The 25914-nt window shown below is 39.1% G+C and overlaps 1 protein-coding gene across 1 annotated transcript in view; it reads right to left on the reverse strand.

Annotated features, from left to right (window-relative positions):
- TSPAN3 (tetraspanin 3) overlaps positions 1-21089 on the reverse strand; it is a 70877-nt gene extending 49788 nt beyond the window's left edge. Inside the window, exon 1 of the mRNA XM_090269947.1 lies at positions 20840-21089. Within this exon, the coding sequence (XP_090126073.1) occupies positions 20840-20902 (63 nt within the window). The 5' untranslated portion in view covers positions 20903-21089. The remainder of the gene's footprint in view (positions 1-20839) is intronic.
- Between the last annotated feature and the right edge of the window lie 4825 nt (positions 21090-25914).

Raw genomic sequence — 25914 nt, forward strand, 5'->3', positions numbered from 1 at the left:
GTTTTTCACGTAGGAGTTGTTGCTATTAGAAAAGCTAAAGGTGAGCAAGGTTAAATACTTCTTTTGAGGGTCATGATTGGATTGGGATCTATCAAAGGATCTGAGCTTTGCCAACAAAGCAGCTGCAGAGGGAGAGGTGAAACAGCAGAGATGAAATGTAGAACCTAGAAGCAGCTGAACTGCTTTAGTCACCGCTGAAAAAATCTGAGCCTGTAAGGAAGATCTGTGCAAGGACAGTATACTAAAAATACTCAACCTTTTTATAAAGTGAAGAGAAACTTAAGGGAAAGACTGAAAGCTGAAACTATAGAAAGAATAATTTTAAAAAACATTCTACTTTACACTCATGCTCTAAATTAAGTCACAGAATTTTAAAACTTTAGGAGAGCCAGAGCTTTTCCACAACACAATGCTCTTCCTCTGAAAAATAAAGCTATCCTGTTATAAAATTTCAGAAGTATGAATTCCAGAACCATGAGACTTCATTTTATACTTTTACCCTTCCACTACATACACACAAATGTGAAGTCTCTTTTAAAATAAGAAATTGCATTGTTATATAAAATTGCTTTTTCTGAAGTTTAGAAACTAGTTTTTGGGCTTCTTCTTCTTCTTCTTCTTCTTCTTCTTCTCTCTCTCTCTTTTTTGGTATTCTTTAAATCACCTGTGAAAGAAACACCTGATAAAATGCTAAAATCCACAAACTACCAAATTCTTTAATTTTCTAAGAAAGAAGGAAAACGAAGTGAAAGGAGGCACATCAAATAGTGTGAAATTTGCCATATTGTGGCAATATTAAAAGTGAAACAGACTTGCACAAGCTAAAAGATAAAACAGTTCTGTTGTGAAAGTATATCTATATGGAAAGTTATACAGTAAATGTGAAGGTGGAAGCATCCCACAGAACATTTGGGTGAAGATAGAGCAAAGGACAGAAACTATTTTCTTGGTATATAATAGTCATGGGTTTATGTCTATGTTGGCAAGAATCAGGACAGCATAAAGACAAGAAACCATCTATTTTATGTTGTTCAGCTAAAAGTACAGTGTCTATTGCTTGTCTGTGTAAATAGTCCTTTGGAGTAATTTTTGCCTTAAGAAGTCAATTCGTAAAATAGCAGTGATTGGAATGTTGGGAGAAAAAAATAGTCAGGAAAGGACTGAGCAAAAACCACTGTATTCTAGGCATTGTAAGAAAGCATATTTCAAAAAGGAAGCAGAGAGGGGGAAAAATATTAGTGGAAATGTATCCTATGTGCCTATCTTTTAACATTTAATGCAGAGTTTCCTGACTGACATATTAGTTTTTTATGTACCTCACTTTTCTCCTGCAAAGAATGCACTGGTAATCCTATACAGTGCATTTCTGACGACTTTCCCAAACTCCGTCCTTGTGCCATTATAAGCGTGTTAAAATTCACCTTAAGTCTTTTAGTATTCTAATGATCATAATATTCTCTAGTCCAACACGCTTTGTTTCAACTCTAACTCTGATAAAATACTTCAGATTAAACACAATTACTTCTTTACGAAGTCCAGTTCCAGCATATTTCATTTACTTTCGTATCAACTTTCAAGAAAAACAGACTACAAAGATTTCAAATTCTTTTTCAGAAATTAAAAGTTACTCTTACCAAGAATTTCTGAAGCTATTCAAATAATTATATCATTTTCTACCTAACAAAGCCAAGATTCAAAGATGTGTGACAGTACAAGAAAAGGGTCTTTAGGATGGAGTAAAGGCTAATATAAAATAATCTTTTTGAAAAACAATCCAGCAACACAGACCAGCCTCACAGCATATATGCTTTTGTACCTACTAATTGTACTTCTAGGAGTCTATCCTTGAAGAAATAAATCAGATGGAAACAAAGATTTGTACAAAGGTATGCTCATCTAAATGTTATAATATGACAAAATTATAATAACAAAAATAAAAGAAAAATAAAACCCTGGCATCCAAATGTATACTTACATTAGAGCCCTAAAGTACTTTGTTAATGAAAAATTTAGGGGCTTTTGGTCAAGATGGCTGAGCTCACTTCCCCCCACAACTACATCAAAATTACAAGTAAACTGCAGAACAACCATCATTGAGAACTGCCTGATTTCTAGCTGAAGTCCTACAACTAAGGATTTACAGAAGCCACATCAAAACTGAGAGAAGGGTCAGAGACTCAGAATGGGGTAGTCCCACACACATGTGTAGCAATTAAAAATTGGGACATGTATCTTGGCTGAAGAAGTTTCCCCTGAGGAGCTAGGGGTCCTAGCCCCACACTACACTCCCCAGCCCAGGATTCCAATACCAGGCAAAGACGTCACTATAACTTCTAGCTGTAAAAACCAGTGAAGTTATGGCTGGGTGAGCTGAAGGGCTTCTGGAGTCCCAAGAGGTCCTCTTAAAGGGCCCACAGGGGCTTACTTTAACTCATTCAATGGAATAGCAGCTTGAAAGGTACCAGGTACATATGGGGAGGAACTGAATTGTTTGGCTTAAGGGCAAGCGCTGGACGGGCTGCTTTCTCCCAGGCAGAAGTGCTGGCAGAGGCCAATGTTCCTTTGTTGAGCACTCTCTCCACCCAGCCTATGCCTACAGGCAGGTGCCATATCTAAGTATCCATTAATACAGTTAACACTTCCCTGGTGTGGTGATTCCCCAAAACCCTATCCCACCACTACTTACAGGTCCACCAAGCTGCTTGCAGTGGTTTTTCCATACAAACAGCCTGTCTTGGCTCATGCTGTAGACTTCTCTAAAATCTCTGAAAGGTTCACAAACCCCAAACAAGCAGTGTCTGGCTTCAGCATGCCCAACACCTCTTGATAAGCCATTCTAAGACAAGCAGTAGCAGCAACCATCTGTAGATCACTTTTTAGCTCATACCAAGTGGCACTGAGCAGGAGATAAGCAGCGCTGACCTTGTCTTGTACCAGAGCCTCTCCCAAGAGCCCCATAACCAACATATCTGGTGGCCAGCTTCAGACCACACCAGAGCACCACCCAACACCCCCCCCACCAATGACACACACAAAGGGCAGATTGAGCAGGCACCAGAGACCCACTGTAACGAAACCTGTTCCTTCAGGTCAGCTCCTATACTGCAGCTACTCCACTGTCGTCAGGGCCAGTCCTCACAATCAATCAGCCTGAGGGACCATCCCTCCCAATGACCTGTTAACAGCATCAAGGCTCAACTATGACAGGAGGGCACACACAACCCACGCAAGGGGCACACATGGAGCACCTGGCTCAGGTGACTAGGGAAACTGTGCCAATGGGCCCTACAGGACATCTACTACAGAAGACCACTTTAACAAGACCAGGAGATGTAGCAACTCTATCTAATCTATCTAATTCATAAAAGCAAACACAGTGAGGAAGCCAAAATGAGACACATGTGTCAAATGAAAAACTAAACAAAACTACAAGAACAGAGACAATCAATATCCCTGATGTAGAGTTCAAAACACTGGTTATAATACTACTCAATGGTCTCTGTGGGAACTTCAACAAGGAGATGGGCAACATATAAAGGAAGGTAGAAAAAATAAAAAGAACCAGTCAAAAATTAAGAATATAATATCTAAAATGAAAAATACACTGGACTGGAAGGAACAAACAGTAGGTTAAATTAAGTAGAGGATCAAATCAGCCATTTGGAAGACAAGGTAGCAGGAAACACGATCAGAACAGCAAAAAGTAAAAGAAAAAATCCAAACAATGAGGATAGTATAACAGGCTTCTGGGACAACAGCAAGCATACCACATTTGCATCATAGGGGTACCAGGAGGAGAAAAGAGAACAGAAAATTTAAAACCTATTTGAAGAAATAATGACAAAACTTCCTAACCTGGTGAAAGAAAGGGTCATACAAGTCCAGGAAGCATAGAGATTCCCAAATAAGATGAACTAAAAGATACACACACCAAGACACATCATAATTAAAGTAGCAAATAAGAATATTAAATGTAGCAAGAAAATGAGTTACTTAACTACAAGGGAGCTCCTATAAAACTGTCAGCTGATTTCTCAACAGAAACTTTGCAGGCCAGATATATTGGCAAGAAATATTCAGCGATGAAAAGCAAGAACCTACAACAAGATTACTCTACCCAGCAAGGCTGCCATTTAGAATGGAAGGAGACATAAAGAGCTTCTCAGACAACAAAAAGCTAAAGGAATTCATCACCATTAAACAGTATTACAAGAAATGCTAAAGGACTTAAGAAAAAGGGGGAAAAAAGAGATAAAAACATGACAATAAAATAGCAATAACTACATAACTACCAATTATTTTAAATGTAAATGGATTAAATGCTCCAATCAAAGACATACAGTGGCTGAATGGATAACAAAACAAGACACATACATATGCTGCCTACAAGAGGCCACTTCATGCAAATGAAAATAAAGAAAAAAACTGGGGTAGCAATACTCACATCAGACAAAATATACTTTAAAATAAAGGCTATAACAGGAGACAAAAAAGGACCTAGGAATTCCACTTCTGGGTATTTACCTGAAGAAACCCAAAACACTAATTTGAAAAGATATATGTATCCCCATGTTCACTACAGCACTGTTTACAATAGCCAAGATACATAAGCAACCTAAGTGCCCATTCATAGATGAATGAACAGAGAGGAAGCTGTACATATATACAATGGAATAAGACTCAGCCATAAAAAGAATGAAATCTTGCCATCTGCAACATGGATGGATCCAGAGGGTATTATGCTAAGTAAAATAACAAAAGACAAATACCATATAATTTTACTTATATGTGAAACCTAAAAGAAAAAATAAACAAAACAAATAAATTCATAGATACAAAGAACATTTTGATGGTTGTCAGGGATTAAAGGGAAGGGCTTAAGAAGTACAAATTGGGCTTCCAGGCAAGATGGAGGCAAAGGTAAATACAGTACTCACATCCTTCCATAACAACAAAAATACAACCAAACTACAGAGCAATCATCCTTCAGAACCACCTGAAATCTAGCTGAATGGAAGTCCTACAACTAGGAATTTAAGAAAGAAGCCATATAGAGACTGGTAGGAGGGGCACAGATGAAGAACACGCTGATCCCATACCAACAAGTGGTAGATAAAAATCAGGAGGGATATCTCAGCTGTGGAGGTCACCCATAAGGAGTGAGGAGTCCCAGCCGCACATCAGATTCCCCAGCCCAGGGTTCCAGTGCCAGGAAAAGAAGACTGAGTAAGACAGAAGCAGCTAGAGTCCCTGGTGTTCCTGTTAAGGGGCCCATGTACAGACTTACCCTGATTCACTCTCTCTGAGCTCTAGTACTGGGGCAGCAGCTCAAAAGGTACCAGAGACATATGGGAGGAAAATTAATTGTCTGGCATGAGAGCTACAGCTGGGGTCAGATTTCTCAGAGGCAGAAATGCTGGCAGAGGCCATTGTTCCTTTGCTGAGCCCTCCCCCCACAGAACTGGAACAAAGGAAGTGTGGTGCATCATATCTGAGACCCGCTAACCCTGTTTGCTCTGCCCTGGTAATTCCCTGAGACCCTGCCCCACCCAACTTCCTGGCCCACATTTCCAGTGGCTTTTCCAAACAACTGGCCTCTATTGCCTCATGCTTTGGACTTTCCTAAAATCTCTCAAACAAGCAGCATCTGGCCTCTTTGTAGACCCTAGCTCTTGCTAAGTGGCCCCAGGCCTGATACTAGTGACAGCCTGCCTTGGTTCACAGCTGGGCCTCTCCTGGGTACCTCCAATCCCAACACAAATAGCAGCCATCTGCAAATTACTCTGTAGCTCATGCTGGGTGGTCCCAGGCAGGGCACAGGTGGTGGCTAACTTTGCACCTCTTGAGAGGCCCCAAAGCCAGTGTACGCAGTAGACATCTTCACACCATGCCACATTACAACCCTACTGCCTCTGCGAGCAACATACCCCAGAGGCAAAGCCCCACTAAAGCAAGTCATGGGGCTGGCTAGTGCACAGCAGCTCGCCTATTATAGTTGCAACAAGCCCCCACAGCCAACTGGGCTGGAGGTCAATCCCTCCGAGTGGCATCAACAACAATCAAGGCTCGACTATAACAAGACAATGCACACAGCCCACAAAGGGGGAGCACCAGGAGCACCCAGCCTGGATGACTATGGAGGCTGCACCATTGGGCCCTAAAGGACACCTACTATACAAGGCCATTCTACCAAATCCAGGAGATGTAGCAGCTGTACCTAACACATAGAAACAAACATAGGAAAGTAGACAAAATGCAGAGACAAAGAAACAGGTCCCAAATGAAAGAACAGGAGAAGTCTCCAGCAAAAGGATCAAATGAAATCGAGGAAGCAAACTACCAGAAACAGAGTTCCAAGCGTTGGTTATAAGGATGCTCAAGGAACTTAGTGGGAACCTCAACAGCATGAAAAAACAGAAACCATAAAAAAGAACCAGTCAAATGAATGAAATGAGGAATAATTTATAGAGAACCAACAGTAAAGCAGATGAAGCCAAGAATCAAACCGGCAATTTAGAATATAAGGAAGTAGAAAACACCCAATCAGAACAGCAAAAAAAAAAAGGAATTAAAAAAAAAAACCAAGATAATGTAAAAAGACTCTGGGACAACTTCAAGTTTACCAACATTCGCATCATGGGAGTGCTGAAAGGAGAAGAGAGAGAGCAAGAAATTCAAATTCTGTTGGTAAAAATAATGACAGAAAACTCCCCTAAACTGGTTAAAGAAATACATACAAGTGCAGGAAGCACAGAGAGTCACAAAAAGATGAACCCCAAAAGGCCGACAACAAGCTATATCATAATTAAAGTGCAAAAGGTTAAAGGTCAAAGAGAGACTCTTAAAAGCAGCAAGAGAAAAGCAGTTAGTTATCTACAAGGGAGAGCCCACAAGATTGTCAGCTCGCTTCTCAACAGAAACTTTGCAGGCCAGTAGAGAGTGACAAGAAATGTTCAAAGTGATGAAAAACAAGGATTTGACCAGCAAACTTATCATTTAGAATCAAAGGACAGATAAAAAGCTTCCCAGACAAGACAAAACCAAAAACCAAAAACTGAAGGAGTTCATCACCACCAAACCAGTATTTCATGAAATATCAAAGGGTCTTCTTTAAGAGGAAAGAAAAAGAAAGATAAAAAATATGAACAATAAAATGGCAAGAAATACATATCTATCAACAACTGAATCTAAAAAAAAAACAAGCAGAACAGAAACAGACTCACAAACAGAGAACATTTTGATGGTTGCCAGATGTGAGGAGGGTTGGGGTGCTGGGTGAAAAAGGTGAAAGGATGATCACTTATTAAGTTATATAATGTCTGATTGAAGTAACTGATATTTTTAAAAAATAATTTTAAAAAGAAGTACATATTGGTAGTTAGAAAGCAGTCACAGTGATATAAAGTATAGCACAGGGAATATAGTCAATAATATTTTAAGAATTATGTATGGTGTCAGATGGGTATCAAATATATCAGGATGATAACTTTGTAAGTTATAAATGTCTAATCACTATGTTGTACAACTGAAAATAATACTATATGTCAATTGTAACTAAAAAATAAACACTTTTAAAAGAACAAATAATGTTTGTGGTGTGTTAGATGAAAAACACACACATATCACATACAGCCATTTTTAAAACCCACCAAAATATCAATATGGATTATTGGGTTGGCCATATGTATTTTTCCATAAAATAAAAGAGACATTTTTCATTTTCACCGATAACTTTATTGATTTGGATATTTTGAGCATGTCAGCTATCTCCCACATGGTATAACATTGATTGTTCTCAATTAATGTCTTGATTTGATTGCTATCAGCTTCAACTGGTCTACCCAACCGTGGAGCATCATCCAGCAAGAAATCTCCAGCATGAAAATTTGCAAACCACTTTTGACACGTTTGATCAGTCACAGCATCTCCATACACTGCACAAATCTTTTTTTGAGGTTAAGCTGCATTTTTTACCTTTCTTGAAATAATAAAGCATAATATGCTGAAAATGTTGCATATTTTCTTCCATCTTCAATATTAAAATGACTACACAAAAAATCCACAAATTTTAATGAGTTTTTTAAAATAAAGGCTGATGACAGCTGTTCACTATATCTAACGAAATTGTTTCAAATGAAGTTAAAGACAATTAAGCACTACTAGAACCATTTTACAGAAAGAAAACAAGTGAACTTTTCAGCCAACCCAATATCTCTGGGTATTGAAATTACAGTGATGTGGGTTTTTAAAATACTTTTAGTATCTTCATTAAAAAGTAAATATATTACCTGCATAGTCAGTAAAGTAATATTTAAAATTATGTCTGAAATTGAGACTTTGTCATTTTCTCACAATGAATTCCTATGTTGTCCTTAACCACCAACATAAAATAGGCATCTCCTCAATCCCAAATATTTCAAGCATCTCTGCCAATCTTCTCCATTTATTACTTTTCTTAACTCTGTCTGGCTTCGACACATCTTTAGATGTTTTCTGATTATCTAACAATTCTAATTCTTGAGGGTATAAAGTTTTGATAATAAGCCACTTGTGCCATCATTACCAATATCACTGTTATTCAGAAAGGGAGAATACACAGTCTCTGGTGCAAGGCAATGGAGAAGGGTCCTTTATTTGACCTGGATTGTGTTATTTGAGAGGAACTCCCTAGTTCATTGCATCCTACCACCCTTTGCTCTTGACTACCTGGGAAGTTATTTTTTGCTCATTAGCTGCCAGGCCACACCATTGCTCAGCACTACGAATATGCCCAAGGTAGCTGTGAAGCTACCTTGCTGTTGTGCAAGTTTTAACAACTCAAAGATTATTTTAACAGTCAAGGTCCTTTATGTTACCTCATGAATTCTTTGGCAGTACAACTACCTCAAAAACTTAATAGCTGCTGACTGACTTCCTTTTTAGTTCCATGAACCAGTAAATCACAAAGGTCTTTCCTAGAATTTATCTGTAAATACACTTTCTCTTTTCCTCAACTCCCTCAAAGGTTTTTTAAAGGGGATATTAAATCATTTACTGATTACACATGATAATCGATGATATAGGAGGGGAGACTTCAATGATGCTTATACTATGGTAGAAAGGAGTGATCTAACATACATATCTCTGAAAGACTTAGATATCTTATTTTCAGCTGAGACTAAAATCAGCTTGGAATATTGACATCTTAGTTCTGGGATCATCTCTACCACAGCTACACACTACAAAGGTCAAATCCTTGATCTTGTCAGTACCAAAAATTAGCACCCTTTGTAATATCAATTTCAAACACCCCACTGTCTGATCATGTCATTCCCTATAACACTCCAATGACTTTTCTACCTCACTAGGACCTACAAACCACTGACCCTAACCTCTTCAAAGTGTCTCTTTGTTCCCTCATGGTTTCATCTCCCTCTTTATGTGTTAGACTGTATGGTCCTTCTTTAAAATCATTCCCTTATATAAACCCTCAATTCCCCTGGCCCTGCCACTAAGTTGTACTTCCCTGGCAAAACTTCATCCCTGGCTAAATGCAGCTCTCTGTCTATTGCATGATTAATACAGGCAACTGTGTATTTTTGTTTTTATTTTTTCTCATTAATTTTAAAAATTAGTTTACATTCAACATTATTTTGTATTAGTTTCAGGTGTACAGCAAAGTGGTCACCCATACACTTCACAAAGTGCTCCCCAATATACACAGTACCCACACGGCACCATACATAGTTATTGCAATATTATTGGATATGTTTCTTATACCTCCCTGTGACTGTTTTGTAATTAACAATTTGTACTTCTTAATCCCTTCTCCTTTTCACCCAGTCCCCCAAACCCCTCCCCTCTCTGGCAACCATCAGTCTGTTCTCTGTTTCTATGAGTCTCTTTCATTTTTATTTGTTTATTTTGTTTTTTAGATTCCAGATATCAGTGAAATCCTACAGTAGTTGTCTTTCTACAACTGATTTATTTCACTCAGCAAAATACCCTCTAGTTCCACCCACACAAATGGGAAGATTTAGTTCTTTTCTTAGTGTCTATTCAGGTCCTTGGTACATTTTTAAATTGATATATATTTTTTTAATTTTTATTTATTTATTTATTTTGGTGTTGAGATGTATGAGTTCTTTCTAAATTTTGGGTATTAACCCCATATTGGATATGTCATTGGTGAATATCTTTTCCCATTCAGTAAGTTGGTTTTTTAAAATTTCGTTGACGATTTCCTTAGCTGGGCAGAAACTTTTTAGTTTCATGTAGTCCCATGTTTTCTTGGAGAAGATTTATAGTTTCAAGTCTTACATTTGTCTTTAAACCACTTTGAGTTTATTCTTCTATATGGTGTAAGAAGGTGGTCTAGTTTCATTTTGGGGGGAGTATCTGTCCAATTTTTCAAACACCACTTACTGTATACACTGTCCTTACCCCCTTGTATGTTCTTGCCTCCTTTGTCAAAAATTAATGACCAAACAGGTGTGGGCTTATTTCTGGGCTCTCTATTCTGTTCCATGGATCTAAGGGTCCTATGCCAGTACCAGGCTGTTTTGATTACTATAGCCTTGTAGTATAGTTCAATAACAAGTGCCATGTTAAGTCCAACTTTGTTCTTTTTTCTCAAGATTTGCTGTGGCTATTAGTCATCTGTGGTTGCATATAAATTTCTGGATTATTTTTTTCTAGTTCTGTGAAATACACCAATGGTATCCGACAGAAATTTAGCTGAATCTATAAATTGCTTCAAGTAGCACAGACATTTTTAACAATGTTAATTTTTCCTATCCATGAGCACAGTATATCATTCCATTTTTTAGTATATTCTTCAATTTATTTCTTCAGTTTAATTTTCTGAATACAGGTCTTTTACCTTCTTTGTTAAATTTCTTCCTAAGTATTTTTTGTTGTGTTTGCCATTGTAAAAGAAATTTTCTTAGTCTCCTTGTTTGATAGCTCACTATTGGTGTATGAAAATGCAAATGATTTCTGAATTTTTATTTTGTATTCTACTTTACTGAATTGATTTATCAGTTCTAATAGTTCTTGTTAGACTATTTAGGGATCTCTATATACAGTATCTTGTCACCTAAAAATAATGACAGTTTTATTTCTTTCTTTCCAATTTGGATGCCTTTTATTTTTCTTCTTGTATGATTCCTGTGTCTAGAACTTCCAGTACTATATTAAATAAGAATGTTGAAAGTGAACATCCTTGTCTTGTTCTTGATGCCACTGAGTATGATGTTAGCTGTGGGTGTGTCATAAATGGAGTTTATTACATTGAGTTATGTCTTCTCTATTCCCACTTTGCTGAGTTTCTATCATAGATGGATGCTGGATTTTTTTTCAAATGTTTTCTGCATCTATTGATATAATTGTATGATTTTTATCTTTCATTGTTTGTGTGGTATATTGCATTAACTGATTTGTGGGTATTTTACCAACCTTGCATCCCAAAAATAAATCCCACTTGATCATCGTGTCTAGTATTTTTAATGTACTGTTGAATGCAATTTGCTAATATTCTGTTGAGGATTTTTGCAGCTATGTTCATCAGGGATATAGGCCTATAGCTATTTTTCTTTTTTTAAGTCTACCAATGAAACAATGTTTTACTTTAAAAAATTCTTTTTAAATTTTTTAAATTTAATTTTAGAGAGACTGAAAAGCAGAGAGAGGAATGTGCGAGACACATCCATTGGTTGCATTTCGCAGGCCCCCCACCAGGGAACCTGGCCCACAACCCAAGCATGTGCCCTGACTGGGAATCAAAGCCACAATCTTTTGGTTTGCAGGCCAGCACACAATCCACTGAGCCACACCAGCCAGGGTTAGGCCTAAATTTTCTTTCCTTGTAGTGTTTTTATCAGTTTTTGTATTTAGGATAACACTGGCCACATACAATGAGCTTAGGTGTCTTCCCTCCCATGGAATGTTTTGGAAGAGTTTGAGAAAGATAGGTGTTATTCTTATTTAAATGCTTGGTAAAATTCACCTGTGAAGCCATGCATTCTAGGACTTTATTAGGAGTTTTTTTTTTTAATTCCTGCTTCAATTTCATTAGTTGTAATCAGTTGGTACAGAATTTGTTTCTTCGTTTCAGTTTTGGAAAATTGTATCTTTCTAGAAATTTACCCATTTCTCCAAGATCATCCAATTTGTTGGCATATAATTGTTTGTAATATTTTCCTATAATCCTTTGTATTTCTGTGGCATCAGTTGTTACCTCTCTTTCATTTCTGATTTGGATCCTCTTTTTCTTTCATGAGTATGGTTCAAGGTTTACCAATCTTGTTCATCTTTTCAAAGATAAGTTTCATTGGACTTTTGTATTATTTTTGTAGACTATTTCATTTATCGCTGCTCTAATCATTAGTATTTTTCTTCCTTTTACTCACTCTGAGCTATGTTTGTTGCTGTTTTTCTAGTTCCTTTAGATGTAAGATTAGATTGTTCGAGATTTTTCTTGTTTCTGAGGTAGAAATATATTTCTATGAATTTCTCTCTTAAGACTGCTTTTGCAATGTCCCATAGATTTTTGTGTTGTGGTGTTTTCACCTTCACTTGTCTCAATGTATATTTTCATTTCTTCCTTAATCTCACTGTTACCTATTCATTGTTTAGTAACAAGTTATTTACCCTATGTGCTTGTGTATCTCTCACTTTTTTCCCTGTAATTGATTTCTAGTTTCATACCATTGTGTTTGGACAACATGCTTTTTTTTATTATTGTATTTTTTCCATTACCAGTAGTTGTATTCCTTCTTAGTTGTGGAGGGAGATGGAACGAGTCAGTCTAGGCTTCCATCTTGGCCAGAAGTCTCCTGTGTGTTGCTTATGTTCTTTCAAATCAGTATTTTGACTTCCTTTGGATATATTCCAGGAAGTGAAATCACTGGGTCATAAAGCAGTTCCATTTTTAATTTTTTGAGGTAACTCCATACTGCTTTCCACACAGGCTGCACCAATCTGTATTCCTACCAACAGTGCAAAAGAGTTCCCTTTTTGCCACATCCTTGACTTATTGATGATAGCCATTCTGACAGGTGTGAAATGATATCTCATTGTAGTTTTAATTTGCATTTCTCTGATGATTTGTGATGTTCAGCATCTTTTCATATGTCTATTGGCTATCTGCATGTACTCTTTGGAGAGGTCCTTTGCCCGTTTTTTAATTTATTTATTTATTTTTTTGGTGTTGAGTTTTGTAAGTTATTTATAAATTTTGGATAATAACCCCTTATCAGATGTATTGGTAAAAACGTTCTGCCATTCAGTGAGTTGTCTTTCATTTTGTTGATGGTTCCCTTTACTATGCAAAACCTTTTTAATTTGAGGTAGTCCCATTTCTTAATTTTTTCATTTATTTCCCTTGTCTAAAGAGATATATTAGAAAAAACATTGCTATGAGCAATGTCCAATATTTTACTGTCTACATTTTCATCTAGGATTTTTATGGCTTCAAGTCTAACATTTAAGTCTATAATCCATTTTGAGTTTATTCTTGTGCCTGATATATGAAGGTAGTCTAATTTCATTTTTCTGTACATCATCTATCCTGTTTTCCTAAAACCATGCATTCAAAAAACTATCCTTAGTCCTTTGTATGTTTTTGTCTCCTCAGTCAAATATTGACTATGAATGTGTAGGTTTATTTTTGGGCTTCCTATTCAGTTTCATTGATCTATGTGTCTTTTTTTATGCCAGTACCTTGCTGTTTGCCCTGGCTGGTTTGGCTCAGTGGATTGAGCGTCGGCCTGCGAGCTAAGTGTCGCTGGTTCGATCTTCCAGTCAGGGCACATCAGAGAAGGAAAACTCTGACTCCAAAAACCTCCGCTGCCTTGCGGCATACCTCTTCAGGGGAAAGGCTAAGGGAGTAAACCCCGACAGAAAATCCGGAGCCGGAGTCCCTAAGGCGGTTTAACGTTGTAGTCAACACCGGCAACTCCTGCGGCACACCTGAAGCCAAGCTGTATTGACTCCGTCTTTCCCTTGGACCCTTCAGCTGCGAAGAGAGGGGGGGTCTGCTGCATGGGCAACAGCAGACCCTCCATATCACCCTGCCCAGGCTCTGTAGCTTCAGCTTCACTGGAGAGGACACTCCAGCGTCATCGCAAGATGTCGATTCAACACGGGAGGAGACAGATACCGTGTCACTCCCGAGTCGGACTGCACAGCCATTCTCGGCAGTGCAGATAGACTCTTAAGAAGCTACACCATCGTCTCTTGAGACGGACGGCTGCCGACGACCCTGCTGTTTGTATTACAGTGGCCTTATAGTTTAGTTTGCTATTAGGTAGCATGATTCCTCCAACTTTGTTTTTCTTTCTCAACACAGCTGTTGCTATTCAGGGTCTTCCTGGTTCCATATAAATTTTTGGAATATTTATCCTAATTCTTTGAAATATGTCATCGGTATCTTGAGAGAAATTGTGTAAATCTGTAGATTGTTTTGTACAGAATGGACATTTTAATGATGTTAATTCTTCCTGTCCATTAACATGGGATATGCTTCCACTTACTTGCATCTTCTTCAATTTCTTTCTTCATTGTCTTATAATATCTGAGTACAGGTCTTTTACATTCTTGGGCTATATTTATTCCTAAGTATTTTATTCTTTTGGAAGCAATTTTGGCTGTAGGTCCTTACTTCTCAGCACTTCGAATATTTTATGCCAATCTTTCTGGCTGGAAATGTTTCTGTTGAGCAATCAGCTGATAGTCTCAATGGAGCTCCCTGTAGGTAACTACTTTCCTCTTGTGTTTTTTAAGATTCCCTCCTTGTCTTGATGCTTTATCATTTTAATTATAATGTGTGTTGGTGTGAGCCTCCTTAGGTTTATGTTGTTTGTGACTCTCTGCTTTTCCTGGACTTGTGTGTCTTTTTCCTTGACCAGGCTGGGGAAGTTTACTCTCATTATTTCTTTAAACAGGTTCTTAATCCCTTGCTTTCGCTCTCGCTCTCTTCACTTCTTGGTACTCCTATAATGTGGATAGTATGCTTTATGTCATCTAGAAGGTCCCCTAGACTTTCCACATTTTTTTCTTTTTCTGCTGCTCTAGTTGGGTGCTTTCTGCTGCCTTGTCCCCGTAATTGCTCCTTCAATCCTCTGCTTCATCTAACCTGCTGTTGATTCCTTTTAGTCTCTTCATTTCAGATATTATCTTTTTCATTTCTGACTTATTCTTTTCTATGGTTTCTATGTCCTTTTTTATGCTTACTATCTATTTACATTCTCACGAAGTTCATCCATTCTTCCCCTAAGTTCTTTGAGCAACCTTATAACTATTGTTTTAAACTCTGTATCTGGTAGTTCACTTACCTCCAGTTCATTTAGTTCATTTTCTGGGTATTTCATTTCTCCTGTTCTTTCATTCAGGGAATGTTTATTTGTCTCCCCATTTTTGCTGCCTCTCTGTATTTGTTTCTATGTATTTGGTAGATCTGCTATGTCTCCCAGTGTTATTATGGTGATGTGGTACATGTCCTATGGGTATTGCCATTATTCTTAAAGAAATATTTTAATCCTTTTACACCTCCATTACTCTGATGATATCCCCTAAGTCATCTTCCTTAATTTTGCCCTATTTTCTCTTTTTCTCTATTTGGTCTTTTTATAGTTATTGCCTATCCAGTTAACAAAGTTGTTCTATTTAATCCAATTTATACCTACCAGTTAAAAGACCCAAAACTTCAGGTGGTAGTAAAACTGGAGATCAACCAACTGCCACAGCCAAATTACTGTATCAATAGCAGCAATGGAATTGGCTGTTTTCAGACTGCAGGGTTCCAGGGGACATATGAGAAGCATGAAACTTAAACATGCACTTTTGTGTTTTGGCATTTTTTTTTTTGAGACCCTATATTCCCATACCCTGCTTTAACTGTAAAAAGAGTCAGTTTTTACTATAGGAACTTGGGTTACTTAACCCATGCATAACCCATGCATGGGTTATGTGTTTAATCAGTAGTAGCAACAAAGATACAATGTCAGCATTTACTACTCCCTTTAATAAATCAAAAACAAATACATAAATGCAAATAATTATTCTCATCTATTGATCCTACCAAACTATTAAGAGTTGGGGGCGGTGCGCTAATATTTTTAAATAAAAGACTTGAGACTGTCCATGAGTATGATCTGGGGAGTGGGGTAGGTAGAAGGTACATCTAGAAATTAAATTAAGTATTAGATTTTGCCTCTCTGTCCCCTCTTCCCGTGAGCTGTTAACAGGGACTATGTTATTTTGCTTTTTGTACTTTTCAGAAAGATATAAAGCGTATTCAACAAATATTCAATGAGTAAATTATCCTTAGGGTATACTTGTTGGGTGCAAATATAAATTTCATGGAATAAATTTTCTACAAAAACCCTAACCTGAATTGGCTCTTATGAAATAACATTCATTAAAATATTTCAAAGTACAACAAATATCCTAAAAAGCTAATTAACAACCTATTCCTTAAATTGCTACTAAAGCTCGTATTTCTGCATATGCTCCCCTAGCTGATTCCAAGTTCCCAATGCTATATGTTCTTTCAGTTAATGATTATTCAGAGCCACAAGGCACTTAGTTAGCAGACAGATAACTGAGAATTTAATAAGATTGAAAATATTCATTTTCTTAACTGTCAAAGATAAGTTAAGCAACATTATGTACCATGACTTGCTTACTGACAAAGTTAGCTTTTCTTACAGCAGATTGAAAAACAATTACGAAAAAAAATCTGTAAGCTGAAGGTGCATTCCAATGACACAGTCTTTGTCAAAGGCTATGATGACAGAAATACAAGAGGTATAGAAAGAAACAAATTCCAGGGTGTCAAATGAAGGTTCTAGTTTAAAGTACCATAATCCCAATTTGAATGTGTAAGATGTGCTGGAAATATAAAATATGTACAAGGAGACTGGTGAAGTTTCCCTTAAAATATTGCAATATAAAAAAATTTTCAACAAAAGCACAAAGTTATAGTTAAACCTTCTTTTTTGAACAAATTAAGTATATTTCTGCCTGCAGGCTGTTCCCTGTCTTGAATGACCTCTACCTTCGCCAAATCTCCCTGAAACTAGCTCCTTATACTCCAGATTGTTTCATCGCTTTGTAGAAACCTTCTTTAACCCACCTAAGGCAGCCACTCAATCACTCTATCACATAACCCTGTTTTTTAATCCTCTGCATAACATCACTTTTCTTATTTTTAATAATACGTCTTGGTCCACCAGAAAGAAAGTCCTGTAAGTCCAAGATCATCACTGTTTTTATCACAATTTTATCAATAATACAAGTACAGACTAGGAGCTCATGTATTTGCTACATTTGTTTAACAAAGCAATTTTATTTAATTATAAGTATCCAGAGGAAATTGTTATGTGAAAAGCTTTTTTTTAATGAGATAAGTTTTAAATGTTTTGTATAGCTTTCAAATACTACTTTTATGTACAGGGTATTTCATATGAGTGAATGATGATTAGTGAAAGTACCACATCCTGAAGTTGTTTCTGACCTTCTTGTGGTACTTCCTACTCCATAGCTGTTTAATGTTACTATCACCTCTCATACAGATGAAAAACAACAGCCTAAATAGCTGTGCCAAAGTATAAATTCTGTAAGCATGAACAAAGCTTTCTATTGCAGTCCCTACAATACCTAAGACACTTACGAGCAAAATTAATACTAGCCAACTGGTATTTCTCATAGGGTAGAAAAAGTAAAGGTAATTTGTATAACATGAAACATAATTAAGTGCTCAAATAACTTTACCAAAATAAAAACCTGTAAATTAAAAAGTACACTTAAACTTGATTTAGATGAGACCTCCTGGGTCAAATCAAGTGATTCACCCAAGTAAGAATCCTGTCTGACCTTGGTACAAAGGTGCATTAACAGTTAATGAGTGTTCTAATAGCATTCAGCATTTAATCATGTACCTCAAATACTACTAATCTTCCTCCATAAATCACTGTGGGTCTAGCACTAATGTACTTACATTTACTGCTATGACACTCCATGTAAACAAAGAGATCCACATTATACATCCTTTTATACTGAGGAACTCTGTTTTCATTACATAACCTTCAGGATTTTAGGAACGTTATTTCCCCTTTTAGTGTGTGTCCTTCCACAGTAACTTTCTTGGACTGCACTATCCAAAATAATCTAGGCCAAGTCACTGTTAACAGTTGTGGCTGACAGATCATTTAGTGTGGGGCCTATGTATGTCAGGTACATGTTATTTCCACATCACAGTTCATTGAAAAAACTGCCAACTGAACCAGGATATCAAGATATTAAAAGGTGTAGTTTAAAGATCTTGCCAAAGCAATTAAGCTTTAATACTTATCCACAATCAGCCATTACTATCTGGCAGTGAAGAGCCAGTACAACAGAGTTAAAAAGTTGCTCAAGGGAACCTAGATAAACTTTTAATATATCCTATGCAGGAAATGTTTATTCTTCCACTTATTCATTAACACCTTAAAAGGAAAAAGGGGCCACTATATAAGGATACACTTACTAGAACTAAAGAATGCATTACAAATTCCCAGAGAGAACCAATTAACATCTGTTTTATATACACCCTCATTATGGCCTAATTTTTTAAACTGACAAGTTAAAGTGTATTTTAAATACTGGTATAGGTTCTAAACAAGGTTAAAATCAGTATGTTTTAGATAGAGAAAGTAACTCTCACACAGCCTAGTGAGACCCTTTCCCTTTCCAAATCTTTTGAAATTATACTTTGCTCTAACACCAAGGGTTCTAAAGTACAGGGCAACTTAAGTTTGAAAGCAGGCTCTGCCATCCCTGAGAATGCCACTTTTAACTCAGTGACCCTTAATGTTCCCATCTGTAAAATAAGCATAATAATATTCCCTGACAGATGGAGTTGATGTGAGGACACTCCATGTAAAGTGTTTAGCAGGACACCTAGGTATAAGCATGCAAATTTCAGTATCATTATCATCATCATCAGATTCCAATAGTTTGTCCCTAAACTAATCATTTGGTGGGAGACACATCTAATAATATTGTTTCCTCAAAACTTAGGTTGTACTAATCTACTCTACCCCACTTTTTTCCCCCTGCTTGTCTACTTAACTTCTTTATCGCAGCTCACGAAAGCTTTACTATCCTTGCTAACCTAAATAAAGGGTATTTTTACTACACAGTGTGACTTATAGGCCTGGCAAAAATTCACTATGAAAAGCACAATTGAAGTTCAACATAACCTTTTTCACTGAAGAAAGTACTTATAGTACATATGCTAACACATTTTTCAAAGATTCATGAGCAATCGTTTAGAATTAACTGATATTTGAGACTAAATAAAAATTTATTTATTTAAAGAGTGGCTCCTGTATTTCCAATATTTTATTACATTAACAACAATTCCAGTCCCTAAGTTTAAATAGCCTAGAATTCATCTATTAGATTATTCTTCAAAATCAAATAGTTATGACCATAAAAATCATAAGAAACTAAAGGGTCCAAAGCCAAGTCTCTACCTATGTATCTTATTAATAATGGAGTGTTTATCATTTGAGGATCCCTGAAAATACCTTTTATAAACGCTTGTACAGTAACTCAAACCAAAGTACGAGAAACACTAATTGGTAAAAAGGAAATCATGAAAACCTCAATGTTACGTGAGATATTTTGAATAGGTACCATCACAGCATAAACACCCTAAAAGACTTCTATGGCAATATCTGTGTATATTATTATATATAATTATCCTCTTATGCTACAGCAGTGGGATCATCCTTTCTTCTGAGTAGGGGTTGGGAAGGGAGATGGGATTCAAAGAAGGATTCTTTTCCAAACTAGGTAAGTGTGTGGGAAACAGAAGTTGAATGGGGACATACAGAAGTATGGGAAGAGAGAATGCTCAAGGAGCGTACTAGGGACTGTGGTAGGAGAAGTCTTTCCAGAGCATTAAGTGTTTAAGAATACAGCCAGTCATGAGGTGGAAAGGTGACTGAGGACAGCAGCTGCAATACCAGGAGAAGGTTGGACATTACTGATGAAAAATGTTTAGGGGTTTTGCAAGGTCCAGATGGACTAGACGCTAGACGCTGGTAATTCCAACACAGGTTACTACAAAAGTCCCTGGTGACATAAGGACCTGAAGTAAGATGAAGCGGTTATAAACACCCTTCATTGGGGATGTGTCAAAAAAAAAAAAAAAAATCATAAGCCACCTTTTACTGAAAGTGAACTCATTGCTTTTAAAATCCTGTGACAAACAAGTGTATTTACCAATGTTTATAATCTCAGGTCCCCCACCCCCATGACCAAAACAGTACGATTTTTTTGGTCAAAGGATTATTTCATTTATCAAGTTGAAGCCTTTCAGTTTTCATGCTGGTAACCAGCCAACCGGTTCTTCACTCACTTAAGAGTTCTAACCCAAAAACCTTGCCCGAGTGAGCAGGTCCCCGGATACGGGCACTGTTCGCTCTCACACCTCGGGGCAGGCAAGCGGAGCTGCGGCGGCTCCGGGCCGCCAACGAGAGCGAAGCCTGACCCTTTGAGGGGATATCCTGTTTCGAGCCTGAGATCCGGAACGAATCTGCAGTGAAAGCTTTCGGTCCCGCAGGCTGCCCCAGGGCGAGAACCCCAGGCTCGGCCCGCTGGTCCGCGCGCAGCCCCCAGCTCGCAGCCAGCCGAGCACTGAGGCCCGAGTGCAGAGGCCGTCCGAAGCCCCTGAGGGATTCTGCTCATGCTCCGCAAGCCCGGACCTTCAACCTGGCCAGAGACCGACCCTCCTCGCCCCTCTGCGGGCGCCTCAACCGGAGCCTCACGTCCTCCCCTCACCCTTCCCCGCCCGCCGGCTCCCACTCACCCAGAAGATGAGGTTGAGAAACACCAGCACAGTCTTGGAGGAGGTAATGCCACACTGGCCCATGGTGCAGGAGGTGCACTGGCGAACCAGATGTGTTCACCCACCAAGACAGCAACGGCGAGAGCGCCTCCCGGCCGGGAACTACACGGACTTGGACTTGCGTGGCAAACCCACCAGCCCCTGTTGTCGTTGCATAGCCCAGGCCCCGACAAGCACTTCACTTCTCTGCGCAGCTGCAGCGTCTGAGATCCCTCCCAAGGCCCCCACGCCTGCTCCCTAGCAACAGAGTCCCGCCTGGATAGGCGCCTTCAGCCAATCACTCCCTCAGCCGGCTATAACGAGGCCACGCCTTTTAAAGGAGCCAAAGGCTCTGTTGGCAGTCTGATTCTGGCCCACCTGGCTGCAGATGGCTCATTAGGGAAGTTCCAGAGGATGAAATCCACTCCCATCCAGTTTACTGTCCAGTGATTCAGAGCCTGCAGCATGCTGTCTTTCTACATAGCCTATTCCCCCTTGTCAAGCCTTGGTCCACAGCGGTTAGCCCCAATTCAACACCAATAAGAATCCCCAATTTGAGGTCCGATGAGGCAGTGAACTTTATTCAGTGCAAACAGCACAATCACGATACAGCACAGCTGTGGAACAGCATGGCTGTGAAGCAGCTCAATAGTGTAACAGCTCAATTATGGAAGAGCACCGCTGTGAGATAAGCCCTGAGCAGGCTGCCCTGGTGCCAGGCCCCTCTTCGGCTACACAGCTCTACTGTGGGCTGGCCCAATCTGGTCTACTTCACCTCATCCTGCTGTGACCTGCCGTAGCAAGAGACCTTTAGTGCGTGAGCTCCAACCAGAGACATACAACCAACAGGTTTCCATAAAAAGGGAAAGGGAGCTCTCCCAGCCACCAGAAAGCTGACATTAGAGAGAAGTCCCACCACCTGGTCCCTGATTGGTCTGTTCTCATGTAAATGAAGATTCCAAATCCTTGCAGTTTGATTGGACCACAAAGCACTGTCCTGATTGGTTGCAATGGAGCTGCTTTGATTGGTTAGGGAAGATATTAATGAGGATATTAACTGCAGGGCTCCAATTGGACATAAAAAGTTTCAGACCTATTGGTTGAAATAAAGTTCCAGGAACTCATCTGTAAGGGTTGGCTCAATGGCAGAAGCAGTGCTGGCAGGCAGTTTAGCACCAAGAGGCAAGCAGTGTGCAACCTGGCTGCTAGGCTCCGTTTTTACAGTTGAGCCCACTTAGCCACCAGGAGGCCTTTATGGTAGCTTTTTTCTCAGTGTTGTTACCCCTTAAGGAGGTTGCAGGTGCTAGGCTAACTCTCAGAAGAGTCATCAGAAAGGAGAAAAGGCTGGTGATGGGGTTGTCAAGGCAAAGGTGTGTTTGTGTGGGGATATGGGTGGGGAGAGGTTACACGTCAAGTTTGGACCAAGACTTTGAACAATTACAGAAACATCTTTTTTTTGCATTATAACATTTTACATTATTTCCCCAATTTTGGATCATCATAATTAACACCTTTTGAGAGCTTATTCTGTGTCCAGGTCTTTAAGGCTATTAGCCCATTTAACCTCATCACAACCTAATGTGGAAGGTAATATGGTTATTAGTCCCACAATGGGGTAATTTAGGCTTAGAAAGATGAAAAAAGTAGAAGGTGGTCTGGAGTAGAAACTATGTTCTTGGTCACACAGGGAAACTGCCTTGTTTACTGTCTTTCTTGCTATTGCAACCCTGCACTCTCTCTTCAATTAGGGTCTTAAAGATGCTTATTTACTTGTCCTCAGTCATCTCATTTTTCTCAGTCTCCCTGGTTAATCACCTTCCCCAGGCAGTCTCAGCAATACCTTTCCATCTCAGCACCCTATTCATTTTCCCCAAGCAGCAGCAGAAATTTATTCACTCATCAAACTTTTTGCAAGCACCACCTCTGTGCCTATCGTTCTAAGTGGTGATATTCCATAGTGGGCAAGAAAAATTCTTTTTTTTTTATTTTTTTTTTATTTTGGTTTTTCAATTACAGTTGTCCCCTTTTCCCCTAATTTCTCTCCCCCACCCAACCCACCCCCTCTCCCGCAATCATATCCCTCCCCGTTGTCCATGTCCATGAAAGAAAAATTCTTGTTCCTATGGAGGTTACATTCTAGTAGAGGAGGCAGAACTTAAACAAATAGGCAAGTAGGTTTATGACATGATACTGGTAGTGAGAGAAAACAATGCAGAGGAAGGGGATAGAGAGTGATGAGGGAAGTCCTATCTGAGAAGACATTAGAGGAGCCGTGAATGAAGTAAGGGAACAAGCTATGTGAATATTTGGATGAATAACAGCCCATAGGTGGTAACAGCAGGTACGAAGGCTTTGAGGCAGGAACATACTCTTACAAAAAGGAGCACTGAAGAGCCTGTGTGCTGGAGGTCAGTGAAGGGCAGAGAATGAAGTCAGCAAGGCCAGATTACCAAGGGTCTAGTAAGCCATGTGTAGTGGAAAAATTCTGCAAGGCTTTGAGCAGATCAGTAATACCATCTAACTTAAGTTTTTTAAGTACCATTTTTACCACACTATGATTGTCCCTTAAACTTTAAGAAATCAATGAATCAGTCATTGCTCTCAGGTATGATTCCTTTCAAGTGTCTATCTCCTTGCTGGTCCCTACCATCTACAAATTTATTCTCTGCTTTACTGTTACTGCTTCTCTTCCTTTCCTAAACATCTCCTTTGCATTTCTTCATCCTCATCTCATTGCTTCCCATTTCCCTGGGGAGGCCTTCTTTGATTTACCAATTCCTGGCTCCTGAACCTCCATCCTGTCCTTCCTTACCTGTGCCTTCCCCTCAGATGGGCCTTCACCCCCCCCCCCACACACACACATTAGAATCACCTAGGTCACAGAGAAAGATTTTCTGTAGATGGACCTGAGCTAATTGGTTATTTTAATCAGCACCCCAGGTGCTTCTAATGTCTACAGGTTTGCAAACCACCATTTAAGTTTACTGTATAACCATGCTTAAGTCTCTCCATCCTAAAAAGAAAACCTCTCACTTCACACTACATTTCTCTCTTCCTCTTCCTCTCCCTCTCCTCTCAGCCACAGCTCCTGAAAGACCATCTATTCTCACATGTCTCAGACTTCACTGTGCACCCAAACAACCTAAGAACCTATGAAAATGCAGAGTTTGATTATAAGATTGGGCTGGGCCCATGGGAAGTGGACCACTCTTTGTAGCAAAGAGCTGAACTTGGTCTTGACCCTTTTGCTTCTAATTCACTTCTTTAATCACCCCACAGCATCACTGATATTGTTTCTCCCAATGTTTCCAACAGCCCATTTATTACCCTTCTCTGAGGCGTCATACATAATGGTGAAGAGCACAGACTCAGGAATCAGATATCTTGGATTCAAAACACAGACCTCTTCCCCACTAATAAGCTGCACGACCTCTCTGGGCCTTAGTATCTTCATCTTAGGAAGGGAACAATGACAATAACACTTGCCAGGATAGCTATCATAAGAATTCAGTTAACAATGCCTGGCACACAGTACTTTGTAAGTGTCAGTTGTTTTCATCTTATAAGGCCTCGCAGTAGCATTTGACTCCATGGACTCCTGCAGGCTTAAAACTCCTCCCTTAACTCTCTTAGTTCTCTGCCAACTTCTCTGGCAGCTCCTCTTTCCTGCCCCCTCTCCCTTGGGTAATGGTGTTTCCCAGGGACATGCTTAGACTCTAATTTTTCTCAACCCACCCGGGCCCAGTGGGTAACCCATCTTACCTAGTGCCTTGGATTCAGTTACTATCTAACTACAGAACTTTCCTAAGTTTAGAGCTTCTTCCCAGGTCTTTCTCTCATTTTTCTGTCCATATATCCAAATATCTGCTACCTCATTCATTAATTTATTCAACACATTTTTGTTACATATGCAGTGCCTAACCCTATGTCAGGTGTTGAGATATAGCAGTTAAGTAATTAGATCTGGGTCATGATTTCAGAGAGCTTGCAATCCTGAGCAGAGATTCAACATTGAGTATGTAATTATTGATTGAATTGCAGTTGGGATATGCAATACAAATAGAAATGCTCAGGCTGCTATAAGAGTGTGCAACTGGGATCCTGACCTTGACTGGGGTGACTTGTGCTCAAGGCTCCATATATCCCAAACTGACCTCATCAATTCCTCCGAAACTGCCACTATTCTGCCTGTGTTCCTTAGCTCTAAGAGCAGTGTGTGCACCATCTTACCTGAGTGCTGTGATCCGCAATCTCCTTCATTGACTCCTTCTCTTTTCTGGAAAACTAGCTTTCTGGGTTAACTCCTAGCACTCTCAATTCCTACTGCCCAAGGAGTCTCACCTTTATCCCCACTGGCAAAGTTGTACCTGTAAGAAAAAGAGCAAATGAGGGGGCAAGATCCCTCCCTGGAAACACAGACCCACAGTGTGCCCTGTTGCACACCTCTCTGGGGAATGACAGGAGAATGGGGCACTCCTGGCCTTCTTTTAGTGACCCTTGGCTCATAATTTTACTCAATAAACTGTTCTCAGTCTGTACTGTAAGAAGTAAAATGTGTTCTGATTCACATTGTAAGACACAAAATGTCTATCTTTTGAAAAACAAAAAAGGGGGGGGATGATTCTTTTTCTTTCCATTATAATAGTAATGCCTGCTTACCATAATCGGTGTGTTTCTTAGACCAGCTCTGCAGCCTAATTTGAAACATTGTAATAGGAGCAATAGTAGTAGTACTATATTGAAGTGGACATTTGTCCCTTTTTTTAGCTATCCCACATTTGAACATCCTACCTATTTGGAAAGATCTCCATTGTATGAATCTTGGGAGAGGCCTAGCCAAGAGCCAGACAGTCATCCTGCCTTCAGAAAGCTAGATGGTGATTCATGTTGGCAAACAGCTGATCTTGCCCAGAAATCTGAACCCTCAGAGAATGACCTGAAGATATAGGGATGCTTAGAGAGAGTGTTTATGATGGCAGTCCAGAACTTCAGGAGTCTAGCAGCAATGATGGCTGCGAGTGCTCAAGTGGCAGTTCCAGCAGCAGCCTTTTAACCAT

Source organism: Furipterus horrens, unplaced genomic scaffold, assembly GCF_987537825.1.
Source record: "Furipterus horrens unplaced genomic scaffold, mFurHor1.1.pri manual_scaffold_3, whole genome shotgun sequence".
NCBI lineage: Eukaryota > Metazoa > Chordata > Mammalia > Chiroptera > Furipteridae > Furipterus > Furipterus horrens.